Source organism: Lissotriton helveticus, unplaced genomic scaffold (genome assembly GCF_964261635.1).
Source record: "Lissotriton helveticus unplaced genomic scaffold, aLisHel1.1 SCAFFOLD_754, whole genome shotgun sequence".
Lineage (NCBI taxonomy): Eukaryota > Metazoa > Chordata > Amphibia > Caudata > Salamandridae > Lissotriton > Lissotriton helveticus.
This window is the reverse complement of record NW_027611989.1, coordinates 235,678-260,713: the sequence shown is the minus strand read 5'-3', so window position 1 is coordinate 260,713 and position 25,036 is coordinate 235,678. Positions and strand designations below refer to the sequence as shown.

The 25,036-nt window shown below is 50.2% G+C and overlaps 1 protein-coding gene across 2 annotated transcripts in view; it reads left to right on the top strand.

Annotated features, from left to right (window-relative positions):
- The window catches only part of LOC144807490 (rho GTPase-activating protein 11A-like), a 138,558-nt gene that overhangs the window by 65,199 nt on the left and 48,323 nt on the right, over nucleotides 1-25,036 (top strand). For both annotated transcript variants that reach the window (XM_078673129.1, XM_078673128.1), the window contains one exon: nucleotides 14,997-15,132. In XM_078673129.1, coding sequence (XP_078529255.1) covers nucleotides 14,997-15,132 — 136 coding nt within the window. The remainder of the gene's footprint in view (nucleotides 1-14,996; nucleotides 15,133-25,036) is intronic.

Genomic DNA, 25,036 nt, shown 5'->3' with positions numbered 1-25,036 from the left:
CTTACCTGCTAGTAATTTCGCATTCCACTTTTAAAGTATATGGTTTTTCGTGCCCCTCGGGCATTTGTGTATACCGTGCTAACTTAAGTATTTTCGTAAGAGTTTTGTTGTGTGCTTAGCACCCTGTCCTCATAAAGAGTACAGGGTTGTTGTGATTCTAATAAATACATTGTTTATTTTCATAACACTTGTGTGGTGTCCTTTCACTGGGTGTTCAAGGGGTAATGTGATGGTAAAACAGCTGGCTTAACACGCCCTCTAGAGTCTTAGCCTTAGACTGCTCGTATCCATGCTACTAGGATAGCTGGTCTATAAGGTTGACTTACAACCAATCATCAATAAGGGTTGTTTGGACTGATATATAGTGATCACTAGAATAGTGAACACTGCACATCAGGCCAACTTCTCACAAGGAGGTTCTCCTGAGAGGGGCTGCGAAGTTGGGGATCAAGGTGACGGCCCCTACGCCCACAACTTCTGTGATCTTCGAGACTTTGCACATGAAGCACCTGTCTCGCCCCCTACTGCCTTTGGTGCCAGGAATGGTCGAGCCTGCTGAACAGCTCTTCCTTACGCCGGCGGTGGTGAAAGCTGCTCCCTCCAGGCTTGTCAAGAAGTACAGGGCTCCAGAGTCGGACCCGGCCTTCTTACGGAAGGACCCAGTGCCTGATTCGGTGATTGTGACGGCGGCTCGGAAACTACATGCTACCTCCCCGTCCTCCACTGTGCCTCCGGATAAGGAGAGTCGCTGGATTGACTCAGCTGGACAGAAGGCGTGTGGGACGTCTTCCACGACGATGAAGGCCTCCAGCGACTCGGCGTTGTCGGGGCGATACGACCGTGCACTGTGGGATTCCATGGAACAGTTTGCGGACCTTGTCCCGCGCGAAAGGAAAGAGGACTTCATGGAGATCGTCCAGGAAGGGATGCTGGTTTCGAACCAGGCTATCAGCGCCGCGGCGGATATCTCCCTGCTGGCCGTGCATGGATACTGCCACGGTATCAATCAGAGACGCCATGCTTGGCTCCGGCTGACGTCGCTCAAGCCTGAAGCGCAACAACGAGTGGCAAATATGCCGTTTTCCGGCGACACCCTCTTCGGGAAACACGCAGATGACGAAATGGCCAGGATGAAGGCCGAGGCTAAAACCCTGACGGCAGTGGGCTTGGAGAAGCCAAAAGAAAAGAAACCCTACCGCCAGTTCCAACGACGGTTCGGGTCGCAGGGTAGAGGAAGGGGACAGTCTTCTGGGCAACAACAGCAGCAGCAACAACAGCAGCAATACAGAAGACCCTTCCAGAAACGTCAGAGGGGTAGAGGTGGACACAGTCCTCTACCGCGAACAAGGGCCCGGCTGGGTCTCGCCCCTGAGCGGTTACTTCCCCTTAGTCCGTTACCCGCTCCGGTGGGGGGAAGCGTTACATTTTTTCTGGCAGAGTGGAGAAAAATTACTCAGGACAAGTGGGTGCTGAATATTGTTTGCAATGGATACAGTCTTCGGACGAACTCAAGAGCTCCAAGAAGAACTGCAGAGCACTCGAGAAAACCTGGCGCACAGACCCAACACCGGACAACATGACTGCCCTCAAGCTCGCCACCCGAAAACACCACCAGCTGATCCGCGCCACCAAGAAAACTGCATTCAAGGAACGACTGGACAACAACGCACACAACAGCAAGGAACTCTTCAACATCGTGAAAGAGCTCTCCAACCCCAACGCCGGAAACAACGACATCACCCCTTCGCAAGACCTCTGCAACTCCCTCGCCTCCTACTTCCACAACAAGATCGCGGACATACACAACAGCTTCAGCACTCAACCAACGCACGCCACGACCGAACCACCGCCCCCCACCACCACCCTCTGCGCCTGGACCCCGATCAGCACCGAAGACACCATCCGCACGATGAACTCCATCCACTCCGGATCTCCGACAGACCCCTGCCCTCACCACGTCTTCAACAAGGCCGATGCTGTCATCGCACCCCACCTGCGGGACATCATCAACACCTCCTTCGACATCGCCACCTTCCCGGAGAGCTGGAAGCACGCCGAACTCAGCGCTCTACTCAAGAAACCATCAGCAGACCCTACCGACCTCAAGAATTACCGCCCCATCTCGCTGCTCCCGTTTCCGGCCAAAGTCATCGAGAAGACCGTCAACAAGCAACTGGCCGCCTTCCTCGAGACGAACGGCTCCCTCGACCTCTCGCAGTCTGGCTTCCGGGCCAACCACAGCACCGAGACCGCCCTGATCGCAGCCACAGACGACATCCGAGCCCTGCTCGACAACGGAGAAACAGCGGCCCTCATCCTCCTGGACCTCTCCGCGGCCTTCGACACTGTCTGCCACCGCACCCTAGTACAGCGCCTCAGCAACGTCGGAATCCAGGAGAAGGCACTGGAGTGGATCACCTCCTTCCTCACCGGAAGGACACAGAGTCCGCCTCCCCCCGTTCAGATCGGAGGCCACCGAAGTCATCTGCGGCGTTCCTCAAGGCTCCTCGCTCAGCCCAACTCTCTTCAACGTCTACATGAGCCCCCTCGCAGCCATCGCACGCCAGCACAACCTGAACATCATCTCCTACGCCGACGACACCCAGCTGATCCTCTCCCTCACTAACGACCCCGCCACCGCCAGAGCCAACCTGCACGAAGGGATGACAGAAGTAGCCAAATGGATGTCGAACAGCCGCCTGAAACTGAACTCAGACAAGACGGAAGTCCTCATCCTGGGATCCTCACCCTCCGCCTGGGACGACTCCTGGTGGCCCCCCGCCCTGGGCAGCGCACCCAAACCAACTGACCACGCACGCAACCTGGGCTTCATCCTGGACTCCTCCCTCTCCATGACCAGACAAGTCAACGCCGTCTCCTCGTCGTGCTTCCACATCCTGCGAATGCTACGCAAGATCTTCCGATGGATCCCCACCGAGACCAGGAAGACGGTCACCCAGGCCCTCGTCACCAGCCGTCAGGACTATGGCAACTCCCTCTACGCCGGAACCACCGCCAAACTCCAGAAGCGACTCCAGCGGATCCAGAACACCTCAGCACAACTCATCCTGGACATCCCCTGCCGCAGCCACATCTCCGGACACCTGAGAGACCTGCACTGGCTCCCGGTCAACAAGAGAATCACCTTCCGGCTCCTCACCCACGCACACAAAGCCTTACACAACCAAGGACCAGGATACCTCAACAGCCGCCTCAACTTCTACGCTCCCACGCGCCAGCTTCGATCGACCAGCCACGCCCTCGCCGCCGTCCCCCGCATCCGAAGAGCCACCACAGGAGGAAGGTCCTTCTCTTACCTGGCCGCCAAGACTTGGAACTCCCTTCTGACCCACCTCCGCCTGACCCAGGACCACCTCGCCTTCAGGAAGCAGCTCAAGACCTGGCTATTCGAGCAGTAGCGAACCTCCCCCCCCCCCAGCGCCTTGAGACCCTCCGGGTGAGTAGTGCGCTATACAAATGCTCTGATTGATTGATTGATTGATTCGGTTCATCAGCCCTCCTCCATCGATTCCTCCGGTCAGCTCGCAGTATCAACTGCGCGAGCTCCAGGCGGAGGCCGACATCCTTCTAAGGAAAAGGGCGATAGAAGATGTACCTCTGTCTCAAAGAGGAAGAGGTCTGTACTCCCGGTTCTTTCTAGTCCGCAAGAAGGACAAGAACGAGTTCAGGCCCATTCTGGACTTGCGACAGGCAAACAAATGGATTTGCAGAGAAAAGTTTTGCATGCTGTCGTTGCATCAGATTTATCCTCAGCTGCAGCGGGGAGACTGGCTTTGCGCCATAGACCTACAGGATGCGTACTTCCATGTGCCCATTGCACACAAACACAGGAAGTTCCTGCGATTTCAAGTCGGCACCAATCACTATCAGTACACGGTACTTCCGTTCGGGCTGAAGTCTGCTCCCCGGACGTTCTCGAAGTGCATGGCAGTGGTAGCGGCACACCTGAGGAAGAACAAGGTGTTTGTCTACCCGTACCTGGACGATTGGTTGATCAAGGCCTCCTCCTTCTCGGAAGCTCAAGCACACTTCCAGAAGACGTGCGTTCTCTTGAACAAGCTGGGGTTGCACATCAACATGTCCAAGTCTGTCCCGACTCCGGTCCAGTGCATCCAGTACTTGGGAGCCTCCATCGATACGCTGTCAGCAAGCGTGTCCTTCGGAAGAGCGACGTTTATCACTCCTTCGGAAGGCTCAGGCTCTCATGTCCACTCCATCCACGACAGTGAGGACGGTGTCTTCTCTGCTGGGATCGATGGCCTCTTGCATCTTCCTGACACCACATGCGCGGCTGCACATGAGACCGCTGCAGGAGTGCTTGGAAGATCAGTGGGACCAGACGAGAGGATCTTGGGAGGACAAGATACGACTGTCTCTACATGCTCTCCAGTCTCTGAAGTGGTGGTGTTCAGCGGAGAATCTCCTCAGAGGGGTTCCCTTTCACAAGGACATTCCCACTCAGACTATCGTGACGGATGCTTCTCTCCTGGGATGGGGAGCGCACTCCGGAGACATACAGATTCAAGGGACGTGGTCCCTGTCGGAGTCCACGTACCACATCAATTTCCTGGAACTCAGGGCTGTTCACTTGGCGCTGAATGCTTTTCAACCGTCCTTCCGGACCAACTCTCTGCTTGTACAGACGGACAATACGACCACGATGTATTATCTCAACAAGCAGGGGGGCTCGAGATCACGCACTCTGTCTCAGGAGGCGCAGGCGATCTGGCATTGGCTTCTGGCTCGAGGACTCTCGATAACGGCCACTCATCTGCCAGGTGTGCAGAATGTTCAGGCAGACGAGCTGAGCAGATTGATTCAGCAAAACCACAAATGGGTCATAAACGACGAAGTACTAGGAGAAGTCTTCGCAGGGTGGGGCACTCCAGACATAGATCTGTTCGCCACCGCCGAAAACAGCAAATGCCGAGACTTCGCCTCCAGGTACTACCAGCCGGGGACGCTGGGGAACGCGTTATGGATCAACTGGTCGAACAGCTTTCTGTACGCTTTTCCACCCATTCCCCTGATTCCAGCGGTTCTCATCAAGCTCTCCCAATCCAGGGCGAAGATGATTCTGATTGCCCCGGAATGGCCCAGACAGTGGTGGTTCACGGACCTGCTTCACCGGTCTCTCCTTCCTCACATGAAGCTGCCGTGCAGGCCGGACCTTCTCACGAAGTTCAGGGGGCGGATGGTGCACCCCAACCTCTCGTCTTGGCGGCATGGCTCCTGAAATAGTGCAATATGGCCATTTGAATCTCCCAGAGGATTGTATGGACATACTGAAGGAGGCTAAGCGACCTTCCACTCGGACTTCTTATGCTTACAAGTGGAAGAGGTTTTGCATCTGGTGCAAGTCTAAGAACTATGACCCTACGACCTGCAAGGAAGATGTCATCCTTCCATATCTGCTACATCTGGCGCAGTCTGGCCTTAATGTCCATTCCATTAAGGTTCATCTGGCTGCTTTGACTGCCTACAGGAAATGCCCTTCACAGACTTCCTTCTTCCAGATCCCTGTGATCAAGGATTTTTTGGAAGGCTTGAAGAAAGTGTTCCCTCCTGTCAGGCTTCCTTCGCCTTCGTGGGACTTGAATGTGGTGCTGTCCAGGTTGATGAAGGAGCCTTTTGAACCTATTCATAAGGCTTCGTTGCAGCACCTGTCCTGGAAGGCGGCGTTCCTCGTGGCCATTACATCGGCCCGCAGGGTGAGTGAAATTCAGGCGTTGAGTTGCTAAGAACCTTATACTGTATTTCATGCTGCTAAGGTTGTTATGCGTACTCACCCTAAGTTTCTTCCCAAGGTTGTTTCTCTGATTTTCATATCAACCAGACTATAACTTTACCTACGTTCTTTCAGAATCCTTCCTCTCCAGCGGAAAGGTCTTTGCATTCCCTGGATGTTAGGAGGGTGTTGAAATTTTATCTGGATAAAACCAAGGATATTCGTAGGTCAGACCAATTGTTCATCAATTATGGATCAGTCAGGACGGGTCTTGCTACCTCTAAACAGTCCATCTCGCGGTGGATTGTGTCCTGCATACAATTGTGTTACCAAAAAGCTAATGAAACCTTAGGAGGTAAGCCTAAGGCTCATTCCACCATGGGCAAGGCTGCCACGACAGCATTGCTTCGTAATGTTCCGATTGCAGAAATCTGCAAGGCGGCCACTTGGAAGTTGGTTCATACCTTTGCTAAGCATTATTGCCTGGACACTGATGCTAGGGCAGATGCTCAGGTTGGACAGGCTTCACTGCGAAATCTGTTCGCAAAATAGTGGTGTTGATTCTCTTTTCTCCACCGCCGCTTTGGTGTGGGGATGGGCTTGCCATTCTATTCACTAGATTATGACTATACACAGAGATCCCCTACTACAGAAGGAGTAGTTTCTGTCCTGTAACTCCAGTTCTGTAGTAGGGGTATCTCTGTTATAGTCATAAGCGCCCGCCCTCCTCCCCGGTGGAGAGAGACATATTCCTTTAAGGAATGCTACAGGTCTGGCGTGTTACGCCTTCAAAAAGAACTGAAAGTAAGTTGGACCTGCTATGCATTCTGGGATACTGGGAGAAGGTTCTGGAAGATTCTCTTAAAGGCACAGTATCCTGTTTTGAGCCACATAATGGCAGCCTATGGGGCTTGTCTGTCCAGGTTCTTCTTCTCTCTATCATTCCTGAGGGAGTTTGCTGTTAAAGCAATGGAAATCTGTACAGGCTTTTGCTGTTTTGTGGATTTTGTGGTGGAATTTCTAGTTGAAGTACTGGACAGTGTAGCCTTTTTAGGCTGCATTATCTGTCTTTAAATTCTCTCTTAAGTGTCTATGCATTTCTGCATTTTTTGACACTGTAAGAGATTATTTTTGATTGCTCCGGGGTCCACGCACATGGGCGGGACTATTCACTAGATTATGACTATAACCAAGATACCCCTACTACAGAACTGGAGTTACAGGACAGAAACTACTCCTTCCGCAACCTTTGTGGGCGAAGATTCGTCATGAGAATCATGCGGCAGAATTAGGAGATACTTGGGCGAATATTATTGCTGCAGATGGTAGACAACAGGGAGGTGCTAAACCTGAACCTTTGGTTACGGAATTGCCAGGTAGAATTATTAATTTAATGAAGACGATGATGCCTGCTTTACGAGTGAATTGGGATAAGTTAGCAGCATGTAAGCAGAAGAAAGATGAAAGTGTATCTGATTTCTTCATTAGGTTTGAAGAAACATTTATAGATCATAGTGGTCAGGACATGAGTACGGAAGGTGGGCAAAGATTATTTGTGGACAAATTTGTCTTTAATTTGCTCCCTGAACTTTCTAATAAGTTGAAAGATTCTGAAACTTCTTGGGCTGTTTATTGGTGACTGCACAGTACTATGAGAATAGGGATAAGGACAAGAAAGAAAAAGCAGAGAAAAAGACAAGACTTAAAGACAAAGGTTCTTTTACAGCAGGCGTATCCGCCTCGCTAGAATCAGCAGGAGTCACAGAAACGCCCTCAGTTTCAGCAACCTCCACAGTTTCAGAGACCGCAACAGAACGCTGGGTATTTTCCTCCAAGACCCCCCTTGGGTTTGAATCAGTGTGCGTACTGTAGGGAGGAAGGTCATTATAAAAATGAGTGCCCTGTTTTACGCGTGAGTGGTATGCCGGCCCCGAGAGGCCGTGGTGGTTTTCAGCAAGTGTCAAGAGGTAGAGGACGTGGTGGGTTTCCTCAGAACGAATGTTCCTTTCCCCCACAAAATTCTATGAATTGCTTTGATAAACAGAAAATTGCATCTGGTCAGTACTATGCTGATGACTATCATGTTGTGAGTGAGAATGCTGACTATGATTGCTAGGACAGCCATGGACAAAGAGAGGGAGTAGTGTCGGTTCCAGTAGATCAGAGTGGGCCTTATGTTGCAGTAACCACATCGGGTGTGGTAGAGCCTTTTCTTTTGGATACTGGTGCAGCGAAGAGTTCTATCATGCACTCTAAACTCCCTGGCGCACCTTTGTCTGGTTTAACTAATGTTTCAGTAGGATTCTCTGGCGCCCCAGTTCGTAACCCAGTTCCTAGTCCCTTGTCTCTTTCTTTAGGGCCTTGTGAATTGGAAGCACCTCATTTTAATGACAGGTTGTGGTGAGAATTTGTTGGGTTTGGATTTGTTGAAAAGGTTGCATGCAACATTGCATTGTTCTCCTTCGGGAGTACAGCTTACATTGGGTAAGAAAGTGATCTCTCCAATGTATTTGTCTAAAGATCGGCTTCCACCGGAATTGCGTTCTCCCCCTGATACTCTTTGGGCTACTGGTCCTAATGATGTGGGTCTTTTGGAGATTCCACCTTACGTTGTAACGCTTAAAGCGAATGTTAAATTGCCGCGCATCCCCCAATATAGGATTTCTAGCGATGGTGAAAGAGCGCTTTTAGCGATCATCTATGATTTGATTGAGAAAGATGTGATTGAAGAAACGAGAGGTAATGTGTGTAACAGTCCCGTTTTGCCTGTCCTGAAGCGCACTGACTCTACTCAGCCACCTGTTTATAGGTTTGTGATCGATCTTAGAGAGGTTAACAAGATTGTCGTGCCACAGTTTCCAGTTGTTCCAGATATTGCTGCTTTGTTAACTTTGATTCCTGCTTCAGCTGCCTGGTTTTCGGTTATAGATCTGAAGAATGCTTTCTTCAGCATTCCAATTGCCGAGGAAGGTAGAGATATTTTTGGCTTCTCTTTAGGAGGCCGAAGCTTCCGGTTTAAGAGAGCTCCCCAAGGGTATTGCGAAAGTCCTTCTATTTATAGCCAGGCTTTGAAGACTCAGCTTGATACTCTTGCGTTGCCTGTTGGTACTGCTCTTATTCAGTATGTTGACTATTAGTGGCTGCTGATGATGAGGAAACTTGTAAAGAAGCTACTATTTCTTTGTTGCGACATTTGTCGGACTTGCATCATAAAGTGTCACTTTCTAAGTTGCAGTATTGTCGCCAAGAAGTGACCTACTTAGGTCCTCTCTTGTCGAAGGAGGGGAGAAGGTTAACCCTAGAACGAATTCAAGCGATTGCTCGAATGACTGTGCCAAGTACACAGAGAGAAGTGTGTGCTTTCTTGGGTATCACGTCATATTGTAGACAGTGGATTCCGAACTTTTCTTTATTGGCAAAACCTCTTATTGGCATTGACTTGTAAGGATATACCAAACCCTCTTCCTTGGTCCGACGATTGTCAGAAAAGTTTTTCTGAATTGCGTGATGCGTTGTGTTCTGTTCCAGTGTTTGGTACTCCTGACTACAGTAAGCCTTTTACACTCTATGTCCACGAGAGAGAGGGTTGTGCACTGTCAGTTTTGACTCAACAGTTTGGTGATAAGCATCGTCCATGTGCGTATTTCTCGTCGACTTTAGATCCGGTAGCTAGAGCGTTGCCAAGTTGCTTTAGAGCTGCAGCGGCTGTTTCCATCCAACAGTCTGCTGGATTGGTGATGGATAATACATTGGTCGTGATGGTTCCACATGCAGTGGATACTCTGTTAAATAGAACCAAGACTCAGCACCTTACTAGTGCGAGGTTGTCGGGTTATGAGTTGACGCTTTTGGCTAGTCATGTGCACATCAAGCGGTGTAATGTGTTGAATCCAGCAACATTGTTGCCGATTTCTGTGGACACAGATGGTCAGGAACAGCATGATTGTTTTCTTAGGACGGAGGAGGAAACTAAGGGGAGAATCGATTTAAAAGATACTCCTCTTTCGGATCCTGATGGTACGCTATGGGTTGATGGGTCATGCTACAAGCTCCCGAATGGTGATACGACTGCAGCATATGCCGTGACGACATTGTGTACGATTGTTGAAGCTGCACGTATCCCACAAAATTCAGCCCAAGCAGCAGAGTTGATTGCACTGACGAGAGCGTGTGTGTTGTCGAAAGGAAAGAGAGTGACTGTGTATACCGATAGCCAGTATGCGTTTGGTGTTGCTCATAGTTTTGGGCGTTTGTGGAAAGAACGTGGATTTCTTACTTCGCTTGGTACGAAGATTCAGCATGGTCAGTTGGTGAATGAGCTTCTCGAGTCACTTACGTTGCCGATACAAGTTGCGATCGTGAAATGCAGTGCACATAAGGTTACCGATGATGTTTCTCGTGGTAATGCGTTTGCGGATGAAGTTGCGAAAGAAGCGGCGAAAGATGTGACGAGTCGAATGTATGTTGCGGGTTCAGCAAGATGGGTTCTGGATAGAGGAATGTGTGAAGATACGATAGTGTGAAGTCAATTCAGGCTAGAGCTACGGAGAAAGAATTGAGTGTGTGGAGAGAGAGTAAGGGAAAATTGGATTCGACTGGTTGTTGGACTGAGCTGTCAGAACCTCAGCGATGGTTGTTACCTGATGCGTATGTGCTTGCAGTGGTTACGATGGCGCATGGAATGGCTCATATTAGTGCGAAAGGGATTTGTAAGTTGTTGGCTCCAGTATGGCAGAATGCTGGAATTCCTAAGTGTGCGGAAAATCTGGTAAAGAACTGCATGGTTTGTCTGATGTATAATCCTGGCAAGGGAACTCCAGCTGGTCACTTTGCGCCTCCGACGTATCCGTTCGAGGTGCTACAATTGGATTTCATACACATGGAAAGGTGTAATAATCTAAAATACGTCCTTGTATTTGTTTGTGCCTTTTCGAGATGGGTAGAGGCATACCCCCTAAAAGATAACACTGCCTTGTCCACAGCTAAAGTCTTGCTCAAAGAATATTTCCCTAGGTTTGGATTGCCAAGGATGGTGTGGAGTGATAATGGAAGTGCGTTTGTGGGCCAGATCAGGAAGAAAGTGTGTGAGGGTTTGGGCATCCGTCAGAAGTTTCATGCTGCAAATCACCCCCAATCAGCTGGCCTAGTCGAGTGCTATAATGGCACTCTGAAGCTGAAACTAGCCAAGATTCAGGCGAGCTCTGGTCTTCAATGGCCCGATGCTTTGCCGTTGGCACTTTTGTCGACAAGGACTACAGTGCATTCCCGAATTGGTCTTAGTCCCTATGAGATCGTGTTTGGCCGCCCGGCAAATGTATGGGGAGTGACGAGGCCAACAAAGTTTAGCGAGATTGAACATCCCATGCTGGTTGACTACTTGTATGATTTGACGATTCAGGACACGCCATTGACCCTGGTTCCTGGGTGTTGGTGCGCAACTTTCAGCGGACAAAGATTGATCAGCCCCGCTGGATTGGACCATTCCAAGTCCTTTTATCGACGCGTACCCCAGTGAGAGTTCAGGGCAAGAAGAACTGGATCCACGGCGCACATTGTAAGAGGGTATCATTGCCTCTGCCGTACGACCAGTGGGTCCAGGAGGGTGTTGGTGATTCAGAGACTGATACAGTGCCACGTTACGTTCCATTCAGTGACGCACGTTTGGTTGGGACAAGTTCTGAGCGCGAGGATAACGATATTTTGCAAGAGGCTGTGTCTCCACCTGCACGATTGGACACTACTGAGCCCGAGTTGTTGTTCCGAGATCAGACCGTGCCTGGTAAAGGCCGCTATAATCTACGACCGAGAGCCGATGGACTAATAAATAATTAATTCCTTTTTGCTTTTGAAAAAAAAAAACGCTCTCTCATCCGAAAAGCTGTTTTAATCTATTTTTCTTTTTTCGAACCGACATCCGGGTTCAGCTGTAGGGTCGCGGTATGAAGCCTTGGAGTGTACAGCCATGTAGACCTAAGGTCGACGGTTCTGGTTTGTTGTAGGGCGTTCCCTGGACTTACAGACGTACCTTTGAGCCGAAGAGAACCACCTGCCGCGAACAGCACGGTTAGAGGATGGAGTTTTTTGAGATCGAGAGAGCTGTTGTAGAAATGAACTTTAAGACGAGACTGTGTAGACTAATGAGTAGCAAATGTTTTTTGATAACATGTCTTTTAATGTTACTTAGCATAACGATGTTTTTAGTGGAATATCTTGTTTTTTCTTTCCAAGTGACTTTTGCACCCACCATACAACCTATGTCTTTTCCTACTACTACTTCTTCGCATTCTTTTCATCCTTTGCCTGAACATGAATCTATCAGAAGATTGGAATTCGTTAATAATTCCTTTGTGCAGCTTCTGCATCAGCATCAGCTAGTAGTGAACACCACTAATTGCTGGGTGTGTGGTCTTATGCCTCATACCACAGATAAGGGTATTCCTTACCTGGTTCTGCCATTTAGCTATAATGGATCTGTATGGGCATATAGGACGATGTTTATTTATGCCCATGAAGTTTACCCCCTGCGTTCTATGAAAGATAATCCAAGTAATAGTGCTCTAGTGAAAGGAATAGTAGATATGATTAGAGGAATCGATTCCTATGAGACTATCCGTAAAGATGAGACACTAGCTTATATTGGTTGGAACGTGACTGGATATGGTGTTAGTCTGAGTGAAAAGCAGCGAAGGGAAAAATCATCCCCGAATTGGATCGTGCCCCATCGTGGTCATTTTTGTCTGCAAGGTAATGCTAAGAATCCGAGAGCTCAGTTAGGGAAGATTGTTTGTACTGAGACGTATGTTTTTGCGTCCCAGACTTCCCCACCGTTTTTAGCAGCTAAGGGTACGTATTTTGTGTGCTATGATAGAGCATATACATGGTTGCCCCCTGATTTTTCGGGAACATGTTATGTTTCGTATCTGTTGCCCCCTACGTATACTGCAGCGGCAGATTACCACAGAACTAGAGTAGTTCGAGGTGCCTTCAGTAAGGAAGATACTTCAGGACAAGAATTGGGAGATTTTCTTAAGGGTTTCCAGCCGTTTTGGGGACCTATGGTTAATAGTAGGAACATACGGCAATTTACGAGAGTGGTTGAGTCCACCATAGTTGAGACTGCCGGTGCCCTTAGTAATTTGACTGCTGAGCTCCAATCGGATCGTCTTATGACTTTGCAGAATCGAGTTGCGTTAGACGTCATACTTGCAGACAGAGGAGGGGTATGTAAATTGATTTAATCGAGCTGCTGCATTTTTATTCCAGACAATGCTCCTACAGTGTACCAGGCCATTTCCAAGCTACATAAGATCTCCGAGTCTGTACACATGGACGAAGGAGATTGGTCGTTGATGGGATGGTTTTGGGGATTGTTATCCACTTGGGGATGGAAGATTCTGATGATCATTGGGATGGCTTTAGCGATTCTTTTTCTGTTCTGTCTTTGTGTGCAGTGTGCTCCTGCTATATGTGGCCTCTGTGCTACTACGTGTGCAAGGAGGCCTGCCCCAAGAGAGGTACTAAGGGATAGGATTATGCTACAGCAACATCTTGATGATCTGATGAATATAGACCTGGACTCAGATTGACGTGAGTTTAGGTTATTGCCTATGTAAGGGCAAAAGGAGGGCCTGAGGTTCTGTGAATTCTGAACCCGTTTTATAAATGGCATGGTTTTGTTACGAATTTGATATTAGCGAACCGTAACTAGTTAGTGCGGCAAGTATGAGTGCTTTCATCACGTTAGACTGATGGATTCACTACGTATTTAGGGATTTCGTTTGAACCCTTGGGTTCCATTTTGTGTATGGCAGCCATTTTGTGGTTGCCCTCACATAGGCCGATGACTGTGGCTGAACTAGTCTTTTTAAGGACATGTACACCTTAGCTCCAGTTCGTGCTGACTTCTGTTTGACCTGAGTGAACTGACCCTGTTGCCTGAAGCTGTCCTTGTTAAACCAGTTCCTGCCCTTTAGCTGATCAAGATTAAGGATCAGAGCACAGGACATCATAAAGTTTTACTGCACACAAATATGCCTTATCCTACTCTCACCTGTTTCTGCTCCTTTCTTTATGGTCTATTTATGATTGGGTTGTGGCCTTTTTTATTATGGGTTCGTTCGACCTGTCTAAAGAAGAATGTTGGGTTTGACCGATGATTGATCATGGGCTGGGCAACTGAAAAATGGTTTTGTCATCATGCAATACTTTTGTTGTAGAAACATGTGATTGGTTAAACTGTAAACAAGGAATGTTTGCCTGAAGCATAATGTTTGGCATAAAAAGGGATGACTTGCTTTGTAAAATTGAGCAGTCTCCTGAGAACTCATACCGTGATGATTTTTAGGACTTCTGTTACTGGCTGCAGCCAATAAATTTTATCTTTAACGCCACTCAGAAGTATCCCGTGTCTCTGTATTCTAAGACCGGTGAACCCGAAGACTTTGGGCGTGCCCCTGGCACCGCTGGGTTCTAAAACCCGGTTCTTCAACCTCTTCTGCACCCATGCAAGGGTGCAAGTCTGCATGTAGATGTGGCTTTTCCTTTATAAATCTGAGGCTTCTGTGTGCAACTTACATTGATTCTAAATCAACTAGAAACTGCAACCACATTCAAAATAAACTCATTTACATTTCATTGCTCCACAGTCCCTAAATTGGTTTTAAACTAGTTCTATCTACTTTTAAAATACCCACTCTTATCGACTCGCACCGTTTTACTTTAGTGTATTGGTGTGTTATGGATGCAAGTGAGTGTGGCAGTGTAAAATATTGTTCCTTTATAGAGATTTTATTCTTCTTAACAGAAATTGCCTCATTTTTCCATTAAAGGGGTTTAAAGGACAAGGTCAGTGCTCCACTGCATTCTACCCGCACATAAACCTAATGTTATGTATTTATTTACATCATAATTGTGTTTTGGGAATTATGAGAGTTTGAATGACCTGTTTTCACATTGGAGCCAAAAACGTTGATCACTGCAGAACGGATCTGACTAGGTTCTATGCTGATAATGCAGTGCATCCAAGTTGTATTGCTCCATCAGTATTATTGCTCTTCCAGAGGTTTGGCTGACCAATCCATACAATATTTTTGTTGCTTGAACGCATGTACATTGCAGTTATCCTGAGCCTAAGTTGAATCAAGCAATATTAGTTGTGCTTCTTACTTTGTGACTCCGTGTACACTTGTAATTTGCCTTGCTTTGACTTTTAACCCTTTCTTGGATTTGTGTGCCTTCTCTTTTGCAGCTCAGTCTGATGCAAGTCCTAGTGTTTCTTTTGAGACCTCCCAGAACTCGCTCTCCCCCTTCATTATCAGTGCAAAACACCTCTCCGGCTCTGGAAATCTGAGGAGCAAAAGATATGAAAACAAGAAGATACACAGGTAAATCCACTCCCTGAATCTTTCACACCTAACACTCCTACTTTTTAGGTCTCGTGCCTAGCAGTGCGAGTGCGTCACGCAGCGCGAGGCATTTTGTAAACAAAAAACGGGGTTTCAGCAGTCACTTTGGACTGTGAAACGCTTGTGCGTGTGCTTTTTTGTATAGTGTTACCCCATTGGCCTTTGCGTGCGTTTTATTGTAAAAGACTGCACGCAATTGGCCCGAAGCACGCGCATACCTCCTCCCATGGCCTATTAGTGTCTATTACGCACACCAAGCGCGTAATCGACACCAATAGGCCGTGGGAGGAGCTATGATTGGGCCCACACAGGCGTGACGTGCGCGCCACTTGTTTTAGATGAACCGTGTTCACTTACTCCTCATATCTGCATGGCAAATTCTCCACCATTTAAAGAGGCTTGCTCTTTCCAACCCATTGGGCCGTACACAGTGTATCCTACTAGTTTCTGAAATCCAAGCCATCCAATCGGAGGAGGAGACGAGGCCTGGGCACGTTGAAGGCGTCTCATTTCTACCAGTTGCAGTTACGGTAGTTTTGGAGGCGGGGTCCAGTGAATGCCAGTAGGCACTGACAAGCGGGCGCGAAAAAATTGAAGCACACTGCATCATAGTCTTTCCTTCCCCTGTCTTGAGTTTTTGTCGTTGCACGCAACGAAAGGGGATCCGTTGCTGTGCTGTGAAAGTTGTAGAGGTGGCTCAACAAGGTGAGGAAGGGGTTGCGAGCCGATTTTCTAGGGTCGCTTACCGTTCGTTGCCTTTCCGCTACCCTTTTTCTTAAAGAGGTTCGGCTGAGGTGATCAAACGGAAGCCTCCTTTAGTGGCGTTCAACGCGAATAAGCAAAGTCAGTTTATTTAAGCATTGCGTAGGTTCTAGAGGTGCTGTTTGCTTTTGAGCAGTCTCTGTGCAGGACTTCCCTTTGTGTTTACAATTTCCCCATTCCACTGTTGCCTGCATGATTGATACGTACGCTCCAAAACAAAATTGCATCACATTGTTAGCTAAGACTACTGTGTTTTTGTAAGCTCCTATTTTATGTTTTTGACAATCAGCATCATGTTTGATTTATTCGGATGCTTAGATGGCGATAACATATAGGTGCTGCACATGCACGTGTTGATGTAAGACGCGAAGCGTATGCATTTTATGTATTTCTCGTGATAAAACACTGGCTAAAAACGAGCATGTTTACTGTGTGAATGCGCAGATGATGTTGCCTTGAAACCGTACGTACTGTGTATGCTGGATGTGGTTAGGGTGAAGTTTTGTATTGCATCGACCTCGTCTTGTCAAATTACAAAATAATTGGCAGACGTTTGCATCATCAAAAGTCTGCCCGTTGGTAATGGAATGTGGACGTCACTTATGTTACAGAAGACTTATAAGATATTACTGGACGTGCTGACAAGAACCAGTGACGTGGTTATACAATGTGCCATACCCCATATGTCACTAACCTTTGTTAGCAGAAGATTATGATCTGTTTGTAGTATGACTTCGTAACATTACAGCAAACATTATCAACCAAATCTCACTTATACATTAAATTCCTGTCATTCCCCGCTTCCTTAATTCCAATATGTGAACATTTCAGTTGCAAAACCCCGCTAATTGCTACTACCTCCTTTCTTTTTATCTTCCATCCAGCCTTTTCCTTTCATTCCCCAGACTCCCTCGCACTCCTGCAATCCCCCCATGCGAACTCCCCAATTTTGCTCCGAAGTCCTAAACTTACTCTTTCCCTTCCTTGAGCCTTCCCTCCCCAAGTGAATATACCTGTACCGGACAACCCCCTCCCCCTCCTCCCCCCAAACTACTGTCACTTTAGGGCTCCAACGTGTCTTTCGGTTTTATCGTGGCAAAAAGTTTCGATTCTCTTAACTGGAAAGATCCTTCTGCTAGATACTGAAACAGCCTGCCTACTTGGTTATTGGAGCCTATGCCTACCTGACTTCATAACACTACAGTAAACATCATTAACCAAACCTCACTAATACATAAAATTCCTGTAATTCCCCCTCTCTTATACTCCCAACTTGCGAACATTGCAATAAAAAAACTGCGCCGTACGCTTCCACCTCTTTCCTTTCCATTCTGCCTTTTCCTTGCATTCCCCAATATCTCTCACGACCCAGCAACCATCCCCAAGCCATCTACCTTAGTGTTGATCCAAAGCCCCAAGCTTCCTCTTGCCCTCCTTTGTTCTCCACCCTCCCCTCCACCCCACCCCCTCCCACCCCGCGGCACATAAGCTTGCACCAGACTCTCTATGCCCCCCCCCCCCCCCGTCAACCTGCTTCCACCTGGGAAAACCCTGTGTTGTGTTCCTTCCCCACGTACCCCTCCATACTTAAGTCAAATAATTGATACTCCCCTGCACACCACACTTAATTCCATCATTTTGCTAAAACCTCCCGCAACTCTAACATTTAATAGGCCTGACCGAATTTAGACAAAAGCCCCCTGTCCACATAAAATAAATAGCCTTCTTCTTGATTGTACTTATGAGACAAAACTTCAATTCCCATAAACGGGCAGAAAACCCTCATTGCTGTATTCAGCTTCCTTTTATCCTTATGCATAGCATCCTTTTATGCCCCTCCAATACTTTCTATGTACAAACTCCTTCCATAAAGTGCTAGTTCATTGACTTTTGAACACCTGTTAATACTCCTTCATTTGTTTAATGAGCATCAGTCTACCAGTTGCACTATATAATTGACACTTGGCGTTTTCACGGTCAACAGGGATGGTTCGCTCCCGGCTGAACCACGCTATGTTTAATGTGCATGTTTAGCAGTAGTTGGCTGGTGCACTCTGGGAGGGCTAAATACCGGAAGAGGCGTGACGTATGCATGCCCTTGACAAATAGAAAGAACGCAAAATGGAATGACGATGGTGCCAGCAAATCTGAAGTCTATGGACTTCTGTAAGTCCACAAAGCAGATACAGCATGTCTCTGTTTGAGACAGCACATATGTGCCACGTAGAGCTGAGACCTAAACATTATGTGACTTCAATAAAATGCAAGCATTTGCAATGCAATAGGTTTTGCATTTGGTAGATTTTGAGCTATTGGCATTGTAAATGACAATGCCTTTTATTTATTTGTTTAAATGAACTTGCAATAATAAAAAGCATTGTCATTAACAATACCAATAGGTCAAAGTTTCAAAAATGCGAGACCTATTGCATTGCAAATGCTTGTTTCTGGTGCTTTAAATGTATACGTCTATACAGTGCTCTATTCAGCACTGTCCCAATGACATATTCTCAGTGACTTTCAAGTCCTGTCCTGGTATGGGTAATATTTCAAATGTGTGCACATTCACTCCCACCTACTCTGCTGGTCCTTTGAGCTAGGGCTGAACTATATCAAATAAATCTAAGTCACTCTTCTTTGTGTCAGTACTTTGACATGTACGTTTCCTCCACTACGCTTACCATTTTTCCATCACTCGTACAATTCCGCCCATAACTTTTACGCTCCTCTCAAAAAATATTTGTCTTCAGTTCACTTCCCTTTATTACTGTTGAGTAAAGCTGTGCTGTGTGCCCTGGTGCATTTTATATACGAACGTTCATGTGCAAAGCTGTGGAGAACAGGCAGAGATCTTCAAAACAAAAAGAGCTCCACATATCCCATGTGTTCTTTAACTTCAGCTTCATGCTTTTGTTTTTCAGTCGATATTTATGATAATCCTACACTAGACTCCCTTCTTACACATCCGTCTGACACTAATGTACTTTCTGCAGAGAAGGGACCAAGATGAACCTTACCCCACAGCCTGCCTTATCCAGCAGCTGTACTTGAGGAGTGAGAACGTATGTGAGGAAAGAAATGTGGTGCAGATACAAAAACTGCTGTAAGATAGAAAAGGTGTGGATTTATGAGATTGTTTGGCCTGGACTCAGGAAACTAGGGGTAATTGTCCTCCACAACTGTTGAGTTACTCCCTCACTTCAAGTAATCCCAAACCAAAAGGTGTTCCACAGTGATTGCGTGGACTTAGAAAAATAAAATAAATAGGAATTACACTAGATCATCTGAAAGAGACACGTTAGTATTAGATTCCTTACCTTAGAATATCCCCAGGCGTCAGACTGGATCCGGAAATTTTTGCGTAGCAGTACCCTTGCGCGTCGGTAGGCGTCGTCTGCGGCTCCGCGTCCGTCGTCGGTGTCGTGGGCGCCGTGATGACGTCAGTTCTTCTTTTTTCCGCGCCAGCAAGCGCAGATCTGGAAAAAGCAGTAACCCTAGTCTTTTTTGACTAACTTTTTTGATCCTTTTGATTGCTTTTCGAAGTCTCTCGACTCCGAACGGTGCCGTAGGGATGCCCGGCTTCAAGCACTGTGACGATTGCGACCGTCTGATGTCGGTCACGGATCCTCACCGCGTCTGTTTGTCATGTTTGGGCGTCGACCACGACGACAAGGCCTGCTCTGACTGCCGGGCTCTTTCCTCGAAGGCCAGGCGGGAGCGGTCCCGTAGGTGCCTCGAGCTCCGGCAGTCGGCCCCGCGCCGTGAGAGGTCCCGATCCCATGGGAGGTCGAGGGACAGGTCGCGGGCTCGGAGCCACCACAGCTCCGAGGGTAGGCCGCACTCCTCCGGATCGAAGTCGTCGTCAGGTAAGAGGCACAAGAAGTCCAAGCGGCGTCATCGCTCCTCGGACTCCCCCCCGACGCTCGCACGATGCGGCCGGGGGTTCGGGTGACACCACCCACGCGGCTCCGTCTGAGTCGCGGGCGCTGCGTGCAGCTCCACACCCTCCGGTCCCTGGGCTGAACGCGACGCCGGAGGAGATCGAGCGCTTCCTCATGGCCATGAGGAAACTCTCTCCTCCGACGGGCTCCGCGGCGCCTTCGGGCCCAGCGGACCCGTCTGGGAGCCCTAGCGGGTCGGCGGCTCCGGCCCGACGCCGTCGGGTGCTTCGGCTGCCGACGCCTTCGGGCCCGGCGCCGCAGGGCCCCATTATCCCGCCGGTGCCTTCGGGCCCGGCGCCGAAGGGTCCAGTTGTTCCTCCGCCGTCGCCTTCGGGCCCGGCGCCGCAGGACGCCGCTGGTCCTCCTTCGGGTTCGGGATCGTCGCCGGTGGATCTGACGACCTCCCCGGTGTTGGACTCTCAGGTGTCGCCTCCGGCGCCGTCCTCGGGCGGCGCCGGCCCCGGTCCTGCCTTCGTTCCTGTTCAGCCGTCGGAACGGCCCCGTTGGGCGCTGCTCCAGACGTCGTTTAGTGAATTTCACTTTTATGAACAGGCCCATTGCTTGAAATCCCTGAATTTCAGGAGATGGGTGATGAAGAGGACTGAGAGGGGTCTGAGGACCTTCTGACCAGGGAGTGTCAGTCTCATGAGGACTGGACAGGAGACCTTGGGGAGGCCAGTGGCCTGGACACCTCTCCAGACACTGGGTTTGTCTCCCCTCCTACCGTGGCTTCGGAGGAGGGGGCAACATATAGTGTGGTGCTGATGAGGGCTGCCAAGGCCTTGGGCCTTGAGCTCCCCGTCGCGGCCGTGAGGACTAACCTCCTCACTGAGGTCCTTAAACCGCAGTCAAGCTCGGCCGAGCCTCTGCTGCCCTTTAATGAGGCCTTGACCGATGTTCTTCTGGGCACTTGGTCCAAGCCCGCTACGGGTTCGCCCGTAGATAGGAACGTGGCCAGGCGCCACCGCCCAGCCCCGGGCGACCCATGTTTCCTGTCCTCCCACCCTACCCCCGAGAGCCTGGTCATCCAGGCCTCCAATTCCCAGACCGCATTCCCGTCCGCTCCCCCGGACCGGGAATCCAAGAGGTATGACCAGTATGGGAAGATCTTCTCATCCCTTAGTCTAGGCCTGCGGTCTTCCAACACCGCCTGCCTCTTGGGACGTTACACCCGCTCTGTGTGGGATAAGGTCGCGGAAGTGCTGCCAGAGTGTCCGTTGGAGGTACGGGCCAAACTCGGCCAAGCCCTTGTGGAGGGCCGGGATGCAGCCAAGTATTCCATCCGGTGTGGGCTGGATACCACTGACTCGCTGGGTAGAGCGATGGCAACGACGGTGGCGGTCAGACGCCACGCCTGGCTGAGGTCCGCCAACTTCTCGGCAGATGTCCAGAGCACACTCATGGACATGCCGTTCGATGGCCGTCGCCTCTTTGGCGACAAGGCAGACCATGCGCTTGAGCGCTTTAAGGACTTCAGGGCTACGGCCAAGTCCTTGGGCCTCTCGGGCCAGCGCCAGCAATCGGCTGCCTTTCACTCCTTTCGTGGCCACGGAAGGGGTGCGCCCACACGCGCCGCCAGCCACGCACCGCAGGGCAATACCCAACGCGGTGGCGGCCGTGGTAACTGCCGTCCGGGCGGTCGGGGGCAGCGGCGAGGTCAGTCCACACCTTCCCCCGCAGCATCCGCCTCAAAACCCTCCTAGTCCGTGCTTTCAGGCCCATGTGACGCCAGTGGGGGGCAGGGTTCGCCATCACCACCTCCACTGGCGCACTGTCACATCGGACAGGTGGGTACTGCAAATCGTCCGAAGGGGCTACTCCCTCCCCTTCGAGGCGACTCCTCCAGCCATGCCACCGCAGAACCACCGTGTATCGGGGGATCACTTGCGACTTCTGCAGGAGGAAGTTACGGCCCTCTTGGCCAAGGGGGCCATCGAGCGCGTTCCTGGGCCAGAAGTAGGGTGTGGTTGCTACTCCCACTACTTTCTGGTACCCAAGAAGGGCAAAGGGGGCCTACGCCCTATCTTGGACCTACGGAACATCAACGGCTTCCTCCGGAAGGAGAAGTTCAAAATGCTGACTCTGGCTCAGGTTCTGGCTGCCCTGGACCCAGGAGACTGGATGGTAGCGTTGGACTTGCAGGACGCTTACTTTCATATCCCCGTCCTGCCTGCCCACCGGCGCTACCTGCGGTTCATGGTGGGCCACGAGCACTTTCAATTTACCGTGCTCCCCTTCGGCCTTACCAGCGCCCCACGGGTGTTCACAAAGGTGATGGCGGTGGTCGCAGCTCATCTGCGCAGGTTAGGGGTTTCAGTCTTCCCCTACCTCGACGACTGGCTGTTGAAGGCGGGCTCGCCCCAGACAGTCGTCAGCCACCTCCAGACGACGGCGGACCTCCTGCACCAGCTGGGGTTCTCCATCAATGTGCCGAAGTCACACCTGTGCCCCTCTCAGCAGCTCCTCTTCATCTGAGCGGTTCTGGACTCGGCGCGGTTTCGGGTTTATCCGCCCGAACAGCGGGTCCGGGATATTCAGGCTCTGATTCCCATCTTTCAGCCGTTATCCCGGGTTTCGGTCAGGTTGACGCTGCGGCTTCTGGGGCTGATGGTCTCCTGCATCCTACTGTTGCATCACGCCAGGTGGCGGATGCGGGCTCTGCAGTGGGACCTGAAGTTTCAGTGGGCCCAGCATCAGGGCAACCTATCCGACCACGTCCTGATCTCGGAGGGCACTGCGAGACAGCTGCAGTGGTGGCTTACGGACCGCGATTGGGTCAGCGGCAGATCCCTCTCCCTTCCCCAACCGGAGCACGTAGTTGTGACGGACGCGTCCCTCCAGGGCTGGGGAGGCCACATGGGAGAGGCGGAGATCAGAGGCCTCTGGTCTCCGGCGGAGACCCGGCTCCACATCAACCTGTTGGAGCTCCGGGCGATTCGTCTGGCACTGAAGGCATTCCTCCCCTCTGTCCGGGGGAGTGTAGTGCAGGTATTCACGGACAACACCACCGCCATGTGGTACTGCAACAAACAAGGCGGAGTGGGGTCGTGGATCCTTTGTCAGGAGGCTCTTCGCCTTTGGCAATGGCTGGAACGCCAGGGCGTGACCCTGGTGGCTCAACACCTGGCAGGTTCTCTGAACGCCAGGGCGGACAAGCTCAGTCGTCGGTGCATGATGGATCACGAATGGCGTCTGAACTCGGACGTGGCGCAAGGCCTCTTTCAGCGATGGGGAGAGCCTTAATTAGATCTATTCGCCACCGAAGAGAACGCGCAATGTCATCAGTTCTGCGCGTTGGAATTTCCAAGGCGGCACTCGCTCGGAGACGCTTTTCGTCGCGAGTGGAGTTGCGGTCTGTTGTATGCCTTTCCGCCTATACCTTTTCTGCCCAGAGTGCTGAAGAAGATCAAGCGCGACCGGGCCCAAGTCATCCTTGTGGCTCCGGACTGGGCGAGAAGGTACTGGTATCCAGAGCTACTCAGTCTGTCAGTCGATCCCCCGGTTCGTCTGCCTCTTCAGGAGGACCTTCTGTCGCAGCAGCAGGGGACGGTCCTCCACCCGAACCTGTCCAGTCTCCACCTCCATGCTTGGAGATTGAGCGGCGACAGTTGAGGCCATTTGACTTGCCTCCTGAAGTTTGTAACATCATTCTGGCAGCCAGACGTCCCTCCACAAAGTCGGTATACGCCTGCAGGTGGAACAGATTTGTGGCATGGTGCACAGCAAAGGCTGTGGATCCCCTCAATGCCCCTCTTTCTGAGGTTCTTCTCTTCCTTCTTTCTCTTGCCCAGCAGGGCTCTGCTCTGGGCACTCTCAAGGGCTACCTTTCTGCCCTTTCAGCCTTTCTCAGGCTACCTGATCAGCCTTCTTTTTTCAAGTCCCCTATTGTATACAGATTTCTTAAAGGCATCACACACACGTTTCCTCCTGTTCCGTTTGTGATGCCTCAGTGGGACTTGAACCTGGTTCTTACGTTTCTGATGTGCGCTCCCTTTGAGCCACTTCACAACTGTCCTCTTCGCCTTCTGACTTTGAAGACTGCTTTCCTGGTTTCCATCACCTCTGCCAGGAGAGTGAGTGAGCTCCAGGCTCTTTCTTGTACTCCACCTTTCCTTTCTGTCCATCCGGACAAAGTGGTGCTACGTACCAAACCTTCTTTCCTGCCCAAGGTTGTCACGGCCTTCCACATCGGGCAGTCTATCACCTTGCCAACCTTCTTTCCGCCACCGCATCCCTCTAAAGAGGAAGAGCGGCTCCTCCGTCTGGACCCAAAACGTGCGCTCTCATTTTATTTGGATCGCACACGCCAGTTCCGGGTGGATGACCAACTCTTTGTTGGTTACGTGGGCGCTAAGAAGGGGAAAGCGGTACATAAGAGGACCATCTCCCGGTGGATCATCTTGTGTATCCAGGCATGCTACTCCCTGGCTAGGAAGGAGCCCCCGGCTGGATTGCGGGCTCATTCTACCAGAGCAACGGCGGCTACCACTGCCCTGGGCAGGGGTGTACCCTTACATGTCATCTGTCAGGCAGCTATTTGGGCTTCACTGCACACGTTTGCAAGACACTACTGCCTGGACAGCCAAGTCCGGAGGGATGGCTTCTTTGGCCGTTCCGTCCTCCAGGACTTTCTGGTGTGATTATTGGTTCGCAGACCCACCACCGGGGTTGGTATTGCTGGGGTATCTATTCTAAGGTAAGGAATCTAATACTAACGTGTCTCTTTCAGATGCACAAGTTACTACTTGTGTAACGACATATCTGAAAGAGACATTAGTTAGTATTAGATTCCTTACCGACCCACCCATCCTCCCCGTTCTGCGAACCAATATCTAGGGTTAGGGTTGTCCCCTTCAGGGCCCTAGTTTCAATGGCACCAGTGTTGGTTTTTAACATGGCTCTGCGTTTCTGGCGCGGAAAAGCTGTGTCTAAGAACTCACGTCAGCACGCGGAGGCGGCGTCTAAGTACTCCGACGGCGTCATCACGGCGCCCACGACGACGGACGCGGAGCCGCAGACGACGCCTACCGACGCGCAAGGGTACTGCTACGCAAAAATTTCCGAATCAAGTCTGACGCCTGGGGATATTCTAAGGTAAGGAATCTAATACTAACTAATGTCTCTTACAGATATATCGTTACACAAGTAGTAACTTGTGCATATATGCCAAGAAACTCCTA